The sequence below is a fragment of the Phyllostomus discolor genome, chromosome 1 (assembly GCF_004126475.2).
Source record: "Phyllostomus discolor isolate MPI-MPIP mPhyDis1 chromosome 1, mPhyDis1.pri.v3, whole genome shotgun sequence".
Lineage (NCBI taxonomy): Eukaryota > Metazoa > Chordata > Mammalia > Chiroptera > Phyllostomidae > Phyllostomus > Phyllostomus discolor.
The window spans coordinates 13,732,483-13,752,010 of NC_040903.2; the positions used below are offsets into that span (position 1 = coordinate 13,732,483).

The 19,528-nt window shown below is 44.5% G+C and overlaps 1 protein-coding gene across 1 annotated transcript in view; it reads right to left on the reverse strand.

Moving 5' to 3' along the window:
* PPARGC1A (PPARG coactivator 1 alpha) overlaps window positions 1-19,528 on the reverse strand; it is a 632,304-nt gene that overhangs the window by 443,011 nt on the left and 169,765 nt on the right. The window contains exon 2 of the mRNA XM_028505630.2: window positions 4,710-4,774. Within this exon, the coding sequence (XP_028361431.1) occupies window positions 4,710-4,727 (18 nt within the window). The 5' untranslated portion in view covers window positions 4,728-4,774. The remainder of the gene's footprint in view (window positions 1-4,709; window positions 4,775-19,528) is intronic.

The window sequence follows — 19,528 nt, forward strand, 5'->3', positions numbered from 1 at the left end:
GGGCGTGAGCACCTCCGTGAATTGTGCACCTCGAGCATCTCACTGACCTCACCCTAGTGCCAGGCCTAATATTCAACATCAGCAAAACCACCTGCTTTCTCCAGCTGACCGTGATCATTGAAAAGAGAAGAAGCTCCAGGTGAGTTTTATCCGTGCGTTCACCCACTCACCGAATCTCTGAGCATAGACTGAGTCCCAGCCATACGCTAAGGGACTACTCAGCTAGGAACCTACTCTGTGCTGCTAAACCAGTTGGACCCTTGGACAAAATCACCTTAGACCAAACTCCTGTCATTCATTTCTTCGTGTATGTCTTCAATGCTGGGGGCACTGTGATGACAGACCAGGCCCTGTGAAAATATCTTACTACCTGCCAGATTCTGTTTTAATGCTATTATTTATAACATCATCATCATCATCATCAGCTGTTGACATGTCTATTTTCCCAATTCAATTCCCAAGGCAAGGAAGAGGTGTTATTCATCTTTGTTTTCTGACACCCACAATGGCGGTAGATAAAATGGTCAATAAATATTTCTTGAAAGGATGAAGCCATAAATCTATTTATTTGTTCTTCCTCAAAGATTTGCCACATTCAGAGGAATAAAAACCTGCCCCTCAGATTGCCTAACAATATTAGCTAACATTTGCTGGGTGCACAAGCTGCCCGGTAGTTCCTGAGCTCTTTCCGTAATTAACTCAGTGCAGCCTCGCACCGACACTGAGGTTGGCCTTTCACACAGAAGCAAACAAGAGAGACTGAGTTTCTTCCCCAGGGTTGCACACCCTGGAAGAGACCACGCCAGGGTTTGCCCCCAGGAGCTCAGCTCTGGATGGAGCCTGTCCTTCAGCCGCTCCACTAAGCCATCTCAGAATTAGGACCCAAAGAGGTACTGCCCAGCCCCGACCAGCACTCCTCTCCAGCCTGCATTTCACCCATTATTACCTAGAAAGATCTAGAGGGCACCAGGGACACGTTCAGCAAAATGATCCTCAACTCTTAACGGCTGGGCAGGCAAGTCAGACTTTGGGGTACTTCCTGCTTAACTTCACCTTGTCTAAATATAACCCACTAAAAATAGCTTGAAAGGGAAGTGTGTCCCAATGGCCAGAGGAGCTGCAGAGGCTGCTGTGAAAGAAGGAACCTGGCTGGCCTCCTCCTCAAAGACCCGGGCGCTTTTCAACATCCGCAAGCTGCATATTGTGATGGGAAAACTAAGTTCCCAATTATTGGAATTCCATCATGTATTTAGTTATGCCATTACCTTATTGTATTAACGAGGGCTAGGGCGCAGCAGCAACTGCTGAGGTTTTGGCCATTTGAAATTGCAGGATTTATTCTTCCCCTTCAGCTGATTACTTCTCAGGAGTCCGTCCATTTTTCTGGGATTATGCAAATGACCCTATTTTTGAACTGCTCCATTGAGAAATCCAAAGCAAATCAGACCCCAGGTCTTGCCACTCCAACTTTTAGGTATGACCTCGCTACACAGTGAGCACACTTCAGGGGGGAGAATCTGCAAATTCCCATCATCTTTGTTTTCATTAATCATGTTAGGCTCTTACCTCTTTTGAAATTCAAATAAATATAATGTAAATATAAATAAAAAAGCAGTTATACAAGTTACATATTTTCAATGATGCGAACACAAATACATTCTTGTTCATTTGCATAATAAAGACTTATCCCAAAGGGTTCATGTATCAGACTGTAAAACCCAGAGTATTTCATCAGAACATCTAAAATAGATATGCTGTGATGTTGTTATGCATTTCTATTTGCCACAGTTACCTCGGCAAATATGAAATGTAATCATGCAAAATTAAACATTCCATACATTTTCTATTCATTCTCTAACGCTCTCCCCATACTCCAAAATAGGCTATCACACTTTCAAGTTTACAGGGACAAAAAGTGAATCAAATTCCTTGTTTCTGAATGCATTACAAGTAATAGATCTTTTCACTTAGGGCTTTTCATCTAGGAATAGCCTGGCTCTTCACACATAAAACATAATTACTCCATACAGTTGGCTGCCTCCCTATCCAGCAAGATTCCTCCTTGCTGATAAGCACTCACAGGGAAGCCATACCTGCCTTTTCTCGGGTAACGTGGGTCCAGGCTACTAGGAATGATGTTTCATTTCCTTCAGCGTGAGCAGGAGGCACAACCACTTGCAGGAAAAGCTGGCTCCTTCTCCCAGACAAGTAAAAGTTAAGAACACCAACTCCGGACCCCAACTGCCTGGCAGTTGGATCCCATCTGCACCATTACCTGTGAGGTGATGGAGCAAGCCTCCTCACTTCTCTGAGCTTCAGTTTTTGCAGTGATAAAACCGGGACAGTCACAGTACCTGTCCCATCGGGTTGTCAGGCAGACTAAATGAGTTAGTATATGTAAGTCACTCAGAACACAGCCTTGTCCCATCCAGAAATGACACCTGATACCTTTCAGAGCCATTTCACAATGACGACCTCACTGGGGTCTCTCCACCTTCCAGTAAAGTAGTGGAAGCAGATGCCACTGCCCTCACTCAACAGGCGAGAGAAGGGAGACGCAGAGAGGGCTCCTGACAGTCAGGACCAGAGCCCCGGGAACCAAGTCTAGTATCCTTCTGCTGTTTTCCTCTCTACCCAGAGCCAACTGATTCAGTGACCCAAACAAAGCCTGGGGGTGGAGGGAGGGACAGGGACAGGGGGCTTGTTTCGATGGAGACAGGAGAAGCATTCTGTTGCCAAGGATTGTCTTGCATAGTAAAAGGGACCCAGATCATCGGAAGACACGTCAACAAGACTGCCTTAATCATGATTTCTGCTAACTATGAAGTGAAAGTTAATTTCATGCCTTGCACTCACAGACAAAAAGATCCAGTGCTGTTTAGACTCTCTTCAGCCCAGTGACAGTTAGTAAACAGGAGGCTTCGTGTTCAGATGCTTCCAACCACCTTTCATACCTCGATATATTATTTATGCACTCAGTTTAAAATAATCAGCGGCTCCGAAGTAGGTGAGTGGTCTCCTCTAGTACAAACTTTTTTTTTTCACTCTGACAGTTACTCCAAAACATCGGTAAACAACCTTAATTCACTTCTAACAAATTAGTAGGCTGCTGCTGTGTCTGCGGGAGGCAAGCAGATTGTATTATTAACCAAAGCAACTTTCTCCCTGTCAATCATCTGCACCTCACAGGGGGATGGGGGCTTTGCTGTCTTATTACTCAAACCAATCCATGGGCGCACGTGACTTCAGCTGGTTTCTTCGAGGTCATGCTCTTCCATACCTTTGATTAGATCTCTCGACTCTGAGCTGCAGAGTGGGGCCTGGAGAAGGCAGAGCCTCGGGGCTGTTTGCTAAGAAAGATACAGACAAATGAGAACCTCCCCAGAGGGGCAAAGGGGCTGGGAGTCTTGGTGTACAAGTTCCAGTGGTTGAGGGAACTGAAACGAACACAGAGACCCCCCCTAGAGGGGACCCGATCCATGCCACCAAACACTCAAAAGGGTGTCACTTTGGAAGAGGAAAACTTGTTCTTGGTAGGTATGAAAAATGAAGTCAGGACCCCAGGGTGGAGGACACAGAGAGGGTGGACTTGGTTGGGTTCCACTTGAGAGAGAATGCTGCAACTCCAAAGGGGCGGGGCCTCTGGGGGTAGAAGGCCTGCCTCTACAGGCCCCGGGCACCCATCCGACGAAGCTTCACATCGGCCAAGAAACAGCACTAGATGCGACATGTAGCCCCTTCCAGACATAAGAGCCTACAGTCCTGTGGGTCTCAGGGCAGCTCACGAAAAATGGGCTTCAATTAGCAGTCATGACACTTTTTGTATTTCTCCATATTAAGAGTTTTTAAAAGGTGACAACCCTCTTTAAAAAAATAAAAAAAAAAATACTACGTGTTAAGCACTGGGCATGTCGCCAGCCAGTCTGCAGCCGTCTACCCAATGCCAAGGCACTGGTCAACCTAGCAAAATAAAAAGGCGTACCATTCAGCAGGGGAAATCAGCTGAAGCCCTTGCTTTGGGGGTGTGCAGTTTCTGCCTGTTCTCTGGCCTTGTGGCTTACGGCCCTTGGCTGTTCTGTGGACAAGGCCACTGCCAAGCCATCTGGGCAGTAACACGGTCAGAGAGGGGGGGAGCCGCATTTAGCTCACCATTCTAGGTGGCCTCCTCCTTCACCCAAAGTCTGGAAACACGATGCTTAGCAAGTTGTCTAAGGGATGTCTCCTTTGGTTTCATCATTAACAAAACATTGCTGACCTCGTGAAACATTCAGTTTCTCCCTGAAACCCACCATTTCTTTAAGACACAAACTGACTGCTCAGGACACAGAGTGAAATGCAAGTCAAAATAAATAAATAAATAAGGGACAAAATGTGAGGCAAGAGAAATCAATACAGCTTGCATTCACATCCAGGGTTCATATCAGCATTTTTACACGCTATGTAGACATGTATTCTTCTAAATTATCTAGTAAACATTGCCTGAATATTGGGGGGTAGGGGGTAGGGGATCAGGCTTTTCTACATCCAACATATTGACAAACCATGAGAGAGCTCAGAAATATCAAATTCCTCAAAGGAAGTCAGGGCATCGACAGCTGGGTATGAAACTTGACGTTACTTATTTCCCAACATGGCAAGAAAAGACATCCGTTATTTATTTGCACTTTGGAGTAACAGAACATAACATGACAATAATGCGTTATACTTACAAAGTACCCTTCATCCATGGGGCTCCAATTCTACCAATATTAGTTCACTGATTTTCGCAAAAAACCTGAAAGGCAGAGGGTAAGTTTGTGTTACCCCCACTTCACAGATGGGGATATTGAAATGCAATAGGCAAATAAACTTTTGGTCCATCACAGTGAGAGAACCCAGTAACAGGAGCACAAGAATGACAACCTTCATCTTCCCCGTCACAGTGCAACTTGACCACCCACCTTTTCCTTGGGGACTGGCATTTCCCACTTAACTTCCGCCACCATTTCAACCCATCCAACACACTTTACCCAGAGCACAGACGGTGCCGAACGTAACCCCTTGGTCGAATGAGCCCAGATCCCAACATTCCTTTAATACCAGAGAAAAGGTTGTAAACGTGGAAGAAAAATTAGATTGACAAAATCCAACCACCCAACTAAAATTTGGCCTGAAAATAACGTTACTGCTCTTTGGTTTGTTACATTCACGTGTCAGTATATGGACTCATCTTTAAAAAGTATTTCAAGGAAGTCAGAAAGCTCAGAAGTAACCTTGCCCACAGCATTTTTAGAAGGGTATATTTTAACAGCCCTTTCTAAGACACCCCATCCTTTCAACCACACTCAGGCCACTGATTCATGCATTGGCCAAATAATCAATATTTACTGGGTTCCCACTGCATATAAGGTTTGCACTCCAACTGGCTTCTTGGAAGATACAAAAACGTGTGTGACACAAATCCTATCATCAAGAAATCTGTCATCTTATGGTTCAGTGATTCGAGCACAGTGAAAACCACTCTAATCTAAAACTCTCCAGAAAGAAGGTGAAGGGAATAGTCAAAGAATGTATACACAGGACCCATGGGCATGAACAACGGTGTGGGGATTGGCTGTGGGCATGGGGGGTGGAACGGGCGGAGGGGAGCAAAGGCAGAAATGTGGGACAACCGTAATAACATAAATAATAAAATATTTGAAAGGAAAAATACAAATAAAATTCCCCAGAAAGAACTAACATTCTCTGGACACTCCTGGGGAGTCAGTGATACGGAGCCCAGAAGGATAGCACCTTCGGAAAACGCTCTCAGAAAAGGTGAATTTGGGCTCCGCTTATGAGGCATACTATTTGCGACTACAGTCATGTAGAAAGATGGATCTTCTTAAACATGCCTGACCCAGAGCCTTCCCGAAGGCCCTGATTCGAAGGTCATGACCTCCCACTATCTGCTCAGCTGCAGCCACACTGACCTCTCGGCTTGTCTCAAATCCCCAAGCACACTCCCACTGCGGGACCTTCTTTCCCTCCAGCTGTTCCCTTTCCTTGCGACAGCCTTGCTGCTGGCATTCCCAGGATCCATGCTCACCTGCCTCTCCAGCGAGTCTCCCCTGAGCACTCACCTGGAAGAGCTCCTCCCGCTCTGTCCCCTGACTGCTCTTTCTCTTTCTCCATCTCTCTACCTCTTTCCCTATGACCCCCGCCCCCGCAAGGAGGCCCTGCACTCCAGAAACGCAGGAACTTTTGTGTTCACTGCTAAACTCCCAGGGGGAGGAGCTCCATAAATATTGGCCGAATGAGGCGATCCCAATGCTGCACTGGGCGCTCTGCCCTTTCCCTGTGTCTCCTTTATTCCCACTGGGATACTGTCGCAATTACAAATACGGGAAACTCAGTACTAAATCATACTAGATGTTCCCACCCGTGGGGGCAGGGGGAACTCCACAAACACTCATTGCAATGTTTCTGAAAACATAATCAACACCAGTTTTTATTATTTCCCTTCTCTTGATTGCTGGAGCCCTGGGCCAAGAGCCCAGTGACCTCCCTCTCTGTTCGGTTCTCCTGAATTGCCCTGCGGCCCTGACCTCTTCCTTACTCCTCCGAGGCTTTGTTCCCCAGTGGCAAAATAAGGAAGGTTAAGAAGCTTACTTCCAAGGTTCCTTCTGGTTCAGAAACTGTGAAGAGCAACACAGAGGTGATGAACCAAACAAATTACATTCATATGTCTATATCTTCTGATTTGATAGCATTAAGTATAAGCTTTTCACAAAGGTAGCCATGTCATACTAAGCAAGTAGGAACCCCAGAAGGAATGGTTTGGTTATCTAATCATACCCGCAAGCATGCTGGCTTCAGACAAACACCACAGTTATCACTGAAAACCTTCCCATCCCCTCTATCACACCACCAACACACGACAGACATGCCAAGAAAGATGCCACATCAACTGTCTCCAAACATCCTGAATCACACACACTTCGCTGGAGTCTCGAAACAGATTTCTTGTTTACTGGCACATTAATAAAACTCGCACCTTCGCCAGTCAGAATGTTTTTCCCCAAGCGTCGCCAGTCAGAATTTTTTTTCCCGGAGTATCTGAACATCCAAAGAGATTTAGAAGCAATTAACATTCATGAATAACAGGGCAATCAACATGGGAATCGCTAATGGCACTGGACAGAATCCAAAAGCTGATACTCGGATAATCGTGAGTCCCTGACATAGGTTGTGGTGTTAGTTAATTCTGGAGGGCAGGCTCACGGTATGTTTTCCCAGCTTTGTGGGGCTGCCATCATGGTCTCTTCTCTATGTGGATCTAGCCCCTTACAACTATTGAAAAGAAGGCATTTTTGCATCGTTATCACACAACCTTTAGCATTAATGGCATATATTAAATTCAAGGATATTTTTAAATTGCCTACCTGACAAAAATGTTAAGATGTCATTTTTTCCCACTTAGGGTCTCTAGACTATCTTCACCTGTTAGCTTTTGTAGCTAGAGGCCACGAAAATAATAGCTATGAATTTCCACCTTGAGGCTGCCCCAGTAAGGTTTGCCACTTACTTGCGTACACATGGGTTCGTACTTCCCCCGTATATAGGAAGACAGGACATTGCTCCTGCACTGAGCTCAATGCTTGTCTTCTTGTCAGTTTTCCTGACCTGCTTTTGTAAATATCCTTCCAGAAACCCACATCCCCCCTCCCCCTTTTTCACCCTACTGGGAAAGTCTCTGAGTAATAGGGAATGTTTCCACTGTTACTCTTCCTGCCTCCTTTGTCCTGGCCTCCTTCTCTCCCCACCACATCCATCTGGAATGCCAGAGCCAGGCAAATCTCTCTTCATCTTCCTGGGACCACATTCCTGGATCCTTGCCCCTGGCTCTCCTTCTCCCGCAGCCCAAAGTGTAAAGGCTCAACCTTCAGAACCTGGGATCTCCAGACCCACACGTCTCTCAGCCCCCAGCTCCTCTCCCGGCCTTTCTGGGTCGTCAGTGCCTGTCATGGCCAACACATTGACCTCTAATTACAGGACCTTTCCTTATAAATGGACTGTGAGCCCCACACAAGCAGAAAAGCTGGCTTACTCTCGTTTTGTTACTTTGGATGGAATTAATCACAGCCTATTATGATTTTCTTTATTCTGTGTTCCCAAGAAAATAAATTTATTCCAACGCAGGGCTTTCAAATTTTTCCCACTAGCTGATGGGTAGACAGTTAGATACAAGTGTGTGATTGGACAAATACCATTCATTTTGATAATATTTTTCTGGTTATTTTATTTCACTCATGTTCTATTCCATTCTTTTCTCCTCATTTGCTGTTTCTGGCTAGTAAAAGGTCCTCCTTCCTTTACTTAAGGATCCAGCTTTATTTTCCCTTTGCTTCCCCACCCCCAACACATTATGAAAGTGTATCCCTGACCCTGGCCAGCTAGCTCAGTTGGTTAGTGCATTCTCCCGATAACAATGCGTCAAGGTTGCGGGTTCGATCCCTGGTCAGGGCACACACTAGCATCAACCAATGAATGCATATATAAGTAGAACAACAAATTGATGCTTCTCTCCCTCTCTGTTTCTCGCTCTCCTTCTTCTTCCTTTCTCTCTAAAAATCAATAAATAAGTGCACTTTTAAAAAAGTGTGTATCCCTGTTTAAAACTTTCACTTATTCCCTGAATGTAGTCAGCCACAGAAGCACAACTTGCCGCCACTAGGTTGTGTGTGTTAAAAACCTGTTTTGACAAAAATTTTACACACTAGACTCGAAATTAAAGAAAAGCTATCCACAGACCCATGCATAAGAACCCCTCACTTTATCTCTGTGGCAAGTGGTTTCATGTTCCCAGCGCCAGCCCCAAAGCAGGGCGACTCCAGCCTCCAAGGCCCTCCACAGCACACACACCTCAGTCATCTCCTCTCCGCCCCCGGCTGGTGCCCTCCCCGCCCGGAGGAGCAGCGGTGGAGATTAAAGTGCTTCTGGGGCCGCGGTAATCCGATCGGTGCTGGGTGGGCGTCAGTCTCTACCGCTGGATCCGGAAACGTTTTGGCAGAATGCCTTGCCACCGCACTCTGCATTCAGCACCAGTCCCGAGCTCATATCCGGTGCTTTGCAGAGGTGGGGTGGCCGCGAGCACCCTGCCTTGGGAGCAGCGCCTCACCTGCCTTCCTAATCCCAGGATATCAGAAGCATTCCTGCCATAAAGGAGTGAAGCGGGCGTGTGTGTGTTACTGTGTGTGTGGTGGTGGAGGGGAAGGAACGGGCAAATACTGAACAAACACACAGAATTTCTTTAACTTCAAAGATGAAAGGAAGCCCATTTTTCAGTCCTTCACCTTACCTAAGCACCAAGTAAAATATTCCACCCAGTCTGTATCAGTCCGCGCGGCTCAGGGGTCCTTATCTTTTCCAGATCCTTTCGGCTGTCTGATGAATCCATGCACCCCCTTCTAAGAAGAATGGGTTTTAAAGGATTGCCAAGGAGATTAATTGTATTGAAATTCTTTCCCGTCCCAGGTGAAGAAGCCCAGCAGGGTGTGGTTTTAGTGGATGGGAAGTGGGGCTGCCATCTGGACTTTCTAAACGAAAACTGGGGGTCTCTGCCGAAGAGATCTGCGCTGTGACAGTGACGGGCTGGAACACAAAGCACGAAGCGGTGACTGCGCGTCCTGTCCCTGTGGCTGCACACCTTCCTGTACGCCAGCCAGCCAGGTCTCCAGACAGCCCCACCCCTGGTAGCCCAGAGCCCGGCAGTGCTTACTAGACTGGGGTTGCTAGAACCGAGCCTTCCTTTACTTCCAGCCCTACGTAGATTTCAGCTACTCATGAGACAGAAGCGGACGAATAAAGAAAGCAATTTGAGGAGTTTGGGGAAAGTAGAAGTAAGATAAAAATGTGTTTCGGCCCTGGCTGGTGTAGCTCAGTGGATTGAGCATGGGCTGAGAACCAAAGTGTCGAAGGTTCGATTCCCAGTCAGGGTACATGCTTGGGTTGCAGGCCATGACCCCCAGCAACCGCACATTGATGTTTCTCTCTCTCTCTCGCGCTCTCTCTCTCTCTCTCTCCCTCCCCTCTCTAAAAATAAATAAATAAAATCTTTTAAAAATGTGCTTTGAACACTTCTTCTTTCACTAGATATTTACTGAGCACCTACTCTAGCTTCATGGCAGCGAGTAAATGACCTGAAACACTTTTCCCCCAAAAAGTTGCATCCCAAGTGCAAGCAAAACAAATACATGTAAAACAAACGCACAAGTAAATATACGTGTGGCGGAGAGAAATGCTGTGGAGAAGACAAAGCCGAGGGGACTCGGGAGCAGAACAGGGGCGTGGACTCATACTTTGTATCTCGTGTGTCCCCATCTGATGCCAAAACGTTCTCGTCACCGAGCTCCTACCATGTTTCCGGCCTGGAATGGATTCTAGGGAAGCCAGAATAGATACAGATAAGATAAAGATGGAGATGGAGATTAGGTGTAGGTACATAGATATATATGATAGATGTAGATGTAGATTAGACATAGATATATAGATATAGGTGATAGATATAGATGTAGGTGATATAGGTACACATTATATAGATATATAGATATATGCATATATAGATATAGGTGATATAGGTATAGGTGACATAGATGTGGACACAGATGATGTATGTAGATATAATTAGGTATAGGTAACATGGATGGTTGGATGAACAGGTATGGACATGGGTATACATACTTATCACATGCTTGATTTCCGGTTTTTACATGTGAAAGGTATGCAGTCTTCACCGGAAGGCTCTATGTGCAACGGCGAATTCCTGACAGCATTTTCTTTTAGATGGCAACAAATGAGTGCCCCAAAGGGGCCCCAAAAGTGGGACAGGTGGAGTGGGGTCTGTGTCTGCTGTGAGAACAGTGTGACTGCTGGGAGCACTGAGCATCAGAAGCGTGGGGCGTGGGGTCAGTAGTCGGGTCCCCGCACAGCTGCACCTCTCGCCCCACTGAGTGGCTGTAAGCAAGCTCCATCACCACTTTGAGCTTGCAGATCCTGCCTACAAATCCAGGATTTCGGGCTGCTGCGGGCTCAAAGGCAACCACGCCAGGACCGCGCCCAGCCCAGTGCCGGACACTAAGGAGTTGCAGGCTGAGCCCTTGCCCCACTTGTCTTCCCATCCAGGGGGAGAAGAAGACACCAGACGTTCAAATGCCCCAACCACAAGATGAGGCACTCGGAGTAAGTACACTTGACCCTTGAACCATGCAGGGGTTAGGGTCGCTGACCCTCCCAATCAAAAATCTGGGTACAACTTTTGGCTCTACAGTTGCCCCTCTACATTTGCAAATTCAGCCAATCCTGGATCAAAACCAGCATTTTCCATCAAGGTCGGGACATCGCAGTTGGGAATGCGAAAATACTGTTTCCAATTATCGGGGGGTTGAATCTGGCACATGAAACCGGAGGCTGTAAAGGCCCCTCTGCGTTTACTGAAAAAAAAAAATCTACATGTAAGTGGCCCCGCACAGTTCAAACCCGTGTCGTTCAAGGGTCAACTATATACAACAACTGCTTTTGCTTATTTGTTTTCTTTGTTTTTGTGGCTAAATGGCTCTAGAGGATATCGGAAGACTACTTTGGAAACATCCACAGTCAAATGCATTTCAGAAACCAGCCATGAAATGAAGTCGCCCCGGTCCCTTTCCTTGAGGCCCTCCTGCTCTTTAACCTGCTGGTGTGAACAACGCGTGAGCGCCCCCCCACCCTCCTCCTGCACCGGGAGCCCTTCAGCATGGAAACTCCTACCAGACGGTTGGCTGTTCAGTGAAGCAGACTCTGGGAAACGCGGGTTTGCTCTGAGAACAACGGAATCAAAGGGCCAGGAGTATATACCCTGTGTGGCCCTGACGCGGCCGGACAGCCCTCTGTGGAAAGGCCGACGCGGGCGCATTTTCTGCAAACCAGGGAAGCCTGCTAGGAGCGTTGCCCGCCCACTGAACCACGGCAACGCCTCCCCCTTTTCCCAATAAAGAAGCCGTTATTCTGGGACCACAGGACCACGGTGCTATTCGGGGGAAGTATCGGCAGCACCTGAACACTGCTCATTCTCTTGGACAGGTAATTCCCCTATTTTCTGCAATAAATGGGCTCTTAAAACGAGTTTTCTTAACTATTCTCTTTAAAGCCGAATCCTCTTCTGGCTACACTGGGGAAACCTGCGGCTTAAAGTCACACTGGGTTTTTTGTTTTTTTTTTTTATCATCAGAATGCTTTGCAGTGCATGGTATGCGTGTCTTTGATAAACAGAATGTCAATGTGAAAAAGAAAAAAAAGACATTCTATAGGGAGGTATTGATACACCAATGATTAGCCCCAAAATTACCTACTTATATACATGAAGATTTTATACTTGGCTCATTTCATGGAGACCTTACTTAATATCAGAAGGCTAGATACGTCTGAAGAGGGAGGAGTAGGTGAGGAGGAAACTGGGCCGAGACTGTCCCTCACGTGCTTAGAGTTCAATAGTGAGAGGGAGCTGAGGGGTAGGGAGATGAGGAGAGGGGAGGGGGGAAAGAAGGGACGGGAGGGGAGGGGAGAGCAGGGCAGGAGGAAAACTAGAGAGGGGTAAGCAGGAAAGCTGTTGAGAAGCATAAGGTGGTGGGCAGGGAGCACAAGCCCACAGATTAAGTTGCCCCAAGTCAATACCAAAGGCTTCGTGCAAGGTCTCTGCCATTAATGGGATTTGGGCTACTAAAGCCTTGTGAATCGACTACAGAGCGTACCCAGAGAGCACAGGTGGCAAACACAAGGTTCATGGGCCTCTACCTTGTTTTATCTGGCCCAGCACCTTGTTTCTACTTGTCCGCAGCACCAAGCTCTCGCTTAACCTTTAAGGAGTAGTTACATGTATACAGTCCTAAAATTACATCCGGCCCTTTGAAGGCAACCACGAGACTGATGTGGCCCCCAGTGACAATGAGTTTGACACCCCTGCCATAGACGCTGGAGTTAGTTTTGAAATAGACGTTTTAAGTAATATGAAGCTTAACTAGCAGGTACTCCAAGCGTTTTGCATGCCTGCTGCTGGCTTGTGGCTTGGCTGGGAACCGGAGCTGCCCAATTAGCAGCAGCCTCCCACCTGGGACAGGCCCCACTCGGTGAGCTTTAACCCTTCCTTAGATGTGCCACTGGAGAGTGGGTGGGTGGTACTGCAGCGAGCAGAATGGTGGGCTGGCTCCGCTGACTCCTTTACTAATGCAAATGATGTACATAGAGGGGAACCCTCTGGGTTTAGAATTAAGCATTTGTTCTTTCAGTCTTTCAGGAGTGCCTCCGGCACATCAGGAACTGTTTGGGGTCTTGTGAATACCTTGGTGAACATAAAGTCCCAACTCACAGGGAGCTCTACATTCCCCTGGAAAGGGGGACACCAGCCAAGTAGCAAGAATTTCTCCTGGTGGGAAGAGCCCTGAAGAAAAGAAAAAGAAAAAGAAAAAGAGGGAACAGGGAGACTGTGGCCCTGGGGCAGGCAAAATGAGCCCAGGGCAGGCATCCCTGAAGCAAGAGCATTTAAGCTAACGCTTGAATAATGAGAAGGACCCCACCCTGCAAAGATCTAGGGAAAGAACAGGCATAAAGTAGGCCGCCATCTTCCTGGGTCTCACTTCCAATGAACTAAGCTTTGGCAATACTAGATTCAAAAGCACACAGCCATGTTTGATTTTAAAACCTAAAACGGTGCACTTTGCCTTGCTAGGAAACTATATCCTGAAACTCAGATATTTTTAGAACAGTCCACTTCAGTTTCCTCAAGCACTTTTTCCCAGTTCTACCAGAGGACCCAAATAGCCCAGGTACATCAGCCTCCTCTAACTACCTGCAACTGCATTCATCAGGCACTTCTTAAGAAATTGGGTCTTACTTCAAAGCTGAATGACTTGATTACTCCCATAACAGAATACATTACACTGATTACAGGATTATTCACGTGCCATTTGGAAAAGGTTGGGCAACATTTCTCAGCGTTCCGCCCACCAACAAACAGAGTAGTGAAAACGGAAAACGTAATGCTAATATTCAAATGCCCTCCAAGGCGTGATCCCGTGAAGAAATTCCTCACCGCTTTCTCCGTAACCAATGCAAAGTGTTGGGGGTGGGGGGGGAAGGAGGGAGGTGGCTCCTTTAATACAACACAGCTCAGAGAAAATGAAAGAAAAAAAGATCCGCAGGGACGCAAATGTAAAGATGTTCCTATGTTCTGACACACTCTAGGCACCCGGCAAATACTGGTTCCTCTCCTCATCGCCCTCTGCCCTTGCATGCCAGAGCCCTGAGTATTGACTTTCATATCAATAGTTTGCCGATAACATATTCATTGGCTCATTTTTTAGCTGTCACTCCAGCGCGGGGTTTCCAGCCCGCTGCCAATTGATTGGGCTTCATCAATTCATAAGAATGTCTTGGCGTGAGAAGAAGGGTGAGGAGGTGGAAGCTTTATAACTTTGATTCACTGCTAATCAATAATTAGCATTTTATGCTCAAGACAATCAAATTCACATTATTTTACATTTTTAAAGTTTTTAAAGGAACATTTCCTAAAGGCTGCGATGAAAACAGGGCATTGGAAGTTCAAATAAGCCATAAATTAGACAAAGAAGCATCCTTCTACTGAACACCATTTTATTAGCTAATCAACGTGTCTTTTTTTTTCCTATTGGCATCTACTTACTGTCATGTAATTTCCATAAGGAAACCATCTGTATTTATAAAAGAATTATCTTCGTGGTGATCTAGCAATCTACAAACAGCAGTGATATTTAACTTTTCTTAGGGGATCAATTTTGGAACTGGGTTAAAGGATTTATAAATCTGTTTTTCATGATAAACCTTACAAGGACTTGTTCATACATCTCTGTGACATTGGAAGCACTCGCAACAGAAAAACAAAAACAACCACAACAAAATGTAATTTTGATTTATTAAAAAGGTAAGGTTCTGGATCCCGACTTCTACATTTTATAATCAAGTGGAATGAGTCTCCACTATAGAGTCCAGAAAAATAATCATACACCAAAGATTTTCTTTTACTTTTTCTTGGCTGAAAGGGCAAATTAATTTTCAACGTGATCTGATTCAGTGTCCTATGGCTCAGAAGGAACCCAGTATGAGCCACGGTCGCTGCTATGGGTTTAATCAGGAACCAGCCTGCTCACCCAGTTATGACACATGGTCAAACCCTGCCTTGTGCAGTTCCGAACGCTGGCCTTGTCAGGGCACGTCACTGGCCCACGAGGGCCAGTCAAGCTGATGGGGATGAGCCAGCAATCCCCTCACCACTGATGGAGTGGAGACTCATAATAGACTCCTTTGTTGGCACACACTTCGTAGATGAATGACAAAGCACGGGTGCAGGGAGGTATGTGTTTAAAGGGTTTCAGTGAGCCCTAACCAGGTGGCTCAGTTGGAGTACCATCCTGTATAACAAAAAGCGGCAGGTTCGATCCCCAGTCAGGGCACATGCCTAGGATATGGGTTTGATCCCAGGTTGTACAGGAGGCAACCGATTGATCTTTCTCTCTCTTTCTTTCTCCCCCTCCCTCTCTCCCCTCCTTCCCCTCCTCTAAAATCAATAAACACATTCTTGGATGATTAAAAAAATAACAATATTTTTTTAAAAAGGGTTTTGGTGACTATCAAATAGGACCCAGAGAGACAGCAGTCTTTGGTTTTACAAAAGTATATTACTTCAGCTTTGAGTCATTCCAAAAGAGGAAGATGCACTTTGAGAACATCAATCAAAGACAAAAACCTCACTCTCGGTTAGGATATAAATTTCTCCAGTAATAATCAACTACTTTGTAAATTTAATTTTAAGCAAGATTTAAAAGAATTCTAATTAAAAATGTATAAGGTGTACTAACCAACAAAATACAAAAGCAAAATAAAAATTAACATTTACATTTCATTGATTGATTCTTTAATTTGTACATGTTCATACACATATTTTTAAGAAAGAAAATAAGCACCACGAAGACAGAGACTATATGTGTTTTGTTCATTGTGCCTGATACTTAATACAATACTTGGTATATGGTAGGAATTCATGAACATGTGCAAAGGAAGAGAGGGAAGGAGAGAGAGAGAGAGAGAGAGACATCAATTGGTTGCCCCCCATACAACCTGCGATCATATACGAGAATAAATTCGAAACGGATTAATGACTTAAATGTTAGACCCAAAGCCATAAAAATCCTAGAAGAAACCATAGGCAGTAAAATCTTGGACACTGCTCATAGCAATATTTTATCTGATATATGTCCTCAGGCAAAAGAAACCAAAGAAAAAATAAACAAATGGAACTACATCAAACTAAAAGGGGTTTGCACAAGGAAACAACCAATAAAATACAAAGACAACCCACAGAAAGGGGGAATATATTTGTGAACACATCTGATAAGAGGTTAATATCCAAAATATATAAAGAACTTATAAAACTCAATACCAAAAAAAAAAAAACCAGTTAAAAAATGGGCAAAGGATCTGAATAGACACTTCTCCAAAGAGGACATACAGATGGCCAATAGACATATAAAAAGATGTTTAGCTTCACTAATCATCAGAGAAATGCAAACTAGGACCACAATGAGATATCACCTCACACCAGTCAGGATGGCCATCATCAATAAACCAACAAACAAGTGCTGGTGGGGATGTGGAGAAAGGAGACCCTCGTGCACTGTCGGTGGGAATGCAGACTGGTGCAGCCACTGTGGAAAACAGTATGGAGGCACCTCAAAAAATTAAAAATGGAACTGCCTTTTGACCCAGTGATCCATCTTCTGGGAATATATCTGAAGAAACTCAAAACATTACTTTGAAAGAATATAAGTATTCCTGTGTTCTTTATGGCATTATTTACAATCACCAAGATATGGAAGCAGCCCAAGTGCCCATCAGTAGACGAGTGGATAAAACAGCCATGGGACATTTACACAATGGAAAACTACTGGGTCATAAAAAAAAAGAAAATTTTACCCTTTGTGACATAGAGAACATTATGCTAAGTGAAATAAACCAGTTAGAGAAAAAAGTACCATATAATTTCACTCATATGTGGAATCTAATGAACAAACTGAACTAACAAGCAAAATACAGACAGACTCATAGACAGAGAGCAGATTGACAGCTAAGGGTGGGGGAGGAGGTTAGTGGGGAGGGGTCAGGCAAAGAGGAGTAAGGATTCATGGACATGGACAACAGTGTGGTGACTGAGCTGGGGAGGTAGCATAAGGAGTATAAACAGTAATCATATAAAAATACAATAAATTTTTTAATTATGTGTCAATGAGCAATTGAGTGGAATGTCACTATGTCATATTAGTGATTGAACTAAGATGTAACTATTCTATTTTCCTCTCTCTAATACAGTTTGATTGCTTTTAACATGTAAAACATTGATTTCCTTGAAATAATTTGATTATACACCTGGATCAGGAAGTAATCTTTCTAGATCTTGGTTTTTGTGTTTGCTTTTTGTTGGTTTCTTTTCTGAAATATTATTCATTGAAATGTTAACACTGGAAAGAATTTTGATCATTGAATTTTTTTAATATTTTAAGAAAACAGTGCTCAGGAGAACATAACAAAAAACCTACTCAGGAGTAGAAAATGGGTTTTCTTGGGGAAGGATAAGGAATCAGGGTCATTTAACCCAAGAAGTCATTTGATTAATGTCTCTGTGGGAAACGAGCCTATAAACGTGGAAGCAGAAGTTCTATTTTCAAGTCTGGCTCTACCACCATGTAGTGAGAATCTCTCCATGTCTTATTTTTCTAATCTGTTAAAGGGGCATATCACAATAATTAAGTGAGTATAATAAATATGCAAATAGCTTAGCACGAAGTTCTTGATCTGCGTGCCTTCATCACCACACTACCTCACCACCACACTACATCATCATCATCATCATCACCACCACAAAATGAACTCAAGGTCCACTGTAATCAAGGGCAGCTTCAGAATATCCTGGCTATAACTGCAAGGGAAGCTGGTAACAACCTTTCTTGAGAAAACATTAGAATTAACTCAAAGGTCTAGCACTCCTCACGTTAGCATGTACAACCTTGGAGAAAACTCTTCAACTTCTGTCTCTGCTGTCTCAGCTCTAAAATGGATCTAATAGAATTTATTTAATGAATACATTAAATATAGAATGCTGAGAATTTTATAGAAGTGCACATTCTGACAGCAGTCTACTATACACATGGCCTCTTCCTTAACAACCCAGCATAGAAATTTCCAGAAAGATTATGAACTTGAATTCCAGCTCCACTATTCCCTAGATGGGTAACATCTCTTAAAGTCTCCTGCCACAGTTATCTGGTCAGGAAAGTGGGGGAAATGGTATGCTCCTTGTCAGGATGAGAAATCGGATGTGCCAAGTACCCAGGAGGGGGTCTGGCCCATGAGACACATTCACTAACAGGGGCCTCCCATTCCTCTCTGTCAAACCATGACTCAGAATATTCCATTTTTAGTATGTGTATCCCCATACTCTAAAACCCTTTCAATGAAAAGCATTGTAAATAACTTGCAGGAGATCTTTAAATAATTCTTTATGGTTTAGAGGGAAAAAATATCTATAGAAACATAAAATATGCAGGGTATCAAGTATACACTGTAATAATTGTGTATGATCACTGCTAATACAGTTCAATCTAAATTGCAGTCTCATATTTGACATAATTATACATAACCAAACACTAATAAAAATTGCTGCCTTATATTTCAAATTAATAATTATGGTAGTAAACATTAACAACATGTCAGATATAAGATGGTGATTTGTTCTGAAGTGTATTAGAGATCATTATACTGTATGATAATTTTAATTACAGTTGGGGAGCGAGAGCACACACAGCAGCCTACAGCTCCAAGTGCATTATGGGAACCAGCGTGTCTTCTGCAGCCCTGGCTCCGACTCCCATCATCCAAGTTCGGGAAATGCACTATGCCTTCTCCACCTGGAAGCGGTGAACCCAGTTTCCCCTGCAGAATCAGTGTTAACACGAGGTTTGGAACCATTCTCCCAGGGTTTAAATCCTTACTCTATTACTTCCTGGCCATGTGAACCTGGCTAACAGTAATTTCTCTGTGCCTCCATTTTCTTGTCTTTGAAGCAGAAAACCTGGTAGTGCCTACCTACCCCAGCGGATGCTACCAGCAGCTGAATAAGTTCATACTTGCCCTAGCACTGGGAACACAGTGTCTTCCATACATACCAATGGTTGTTATTATCATTTTGCATTAAGATAAACCTGATCAATCATTTTCCCAAACTTTTAAGAACATGGTCTTAATGAGAGTCACCAAATATCCTATTTAAAGTAGAAATGTGCTGACTGTTAGCTTCTGTCTCTGGGGACACTTTATTCTTCACAATTTAGTTTCTCCTTTCTTCTCTCCTCCTGTGTCTTCTCCATTTCTCACTCGCTCAGTGTGGAGAGTCCAGGGAAAGACCCTGTTCTTTATATGTTGACCTCTCAGGAATGTCTGGCTTTGTTCG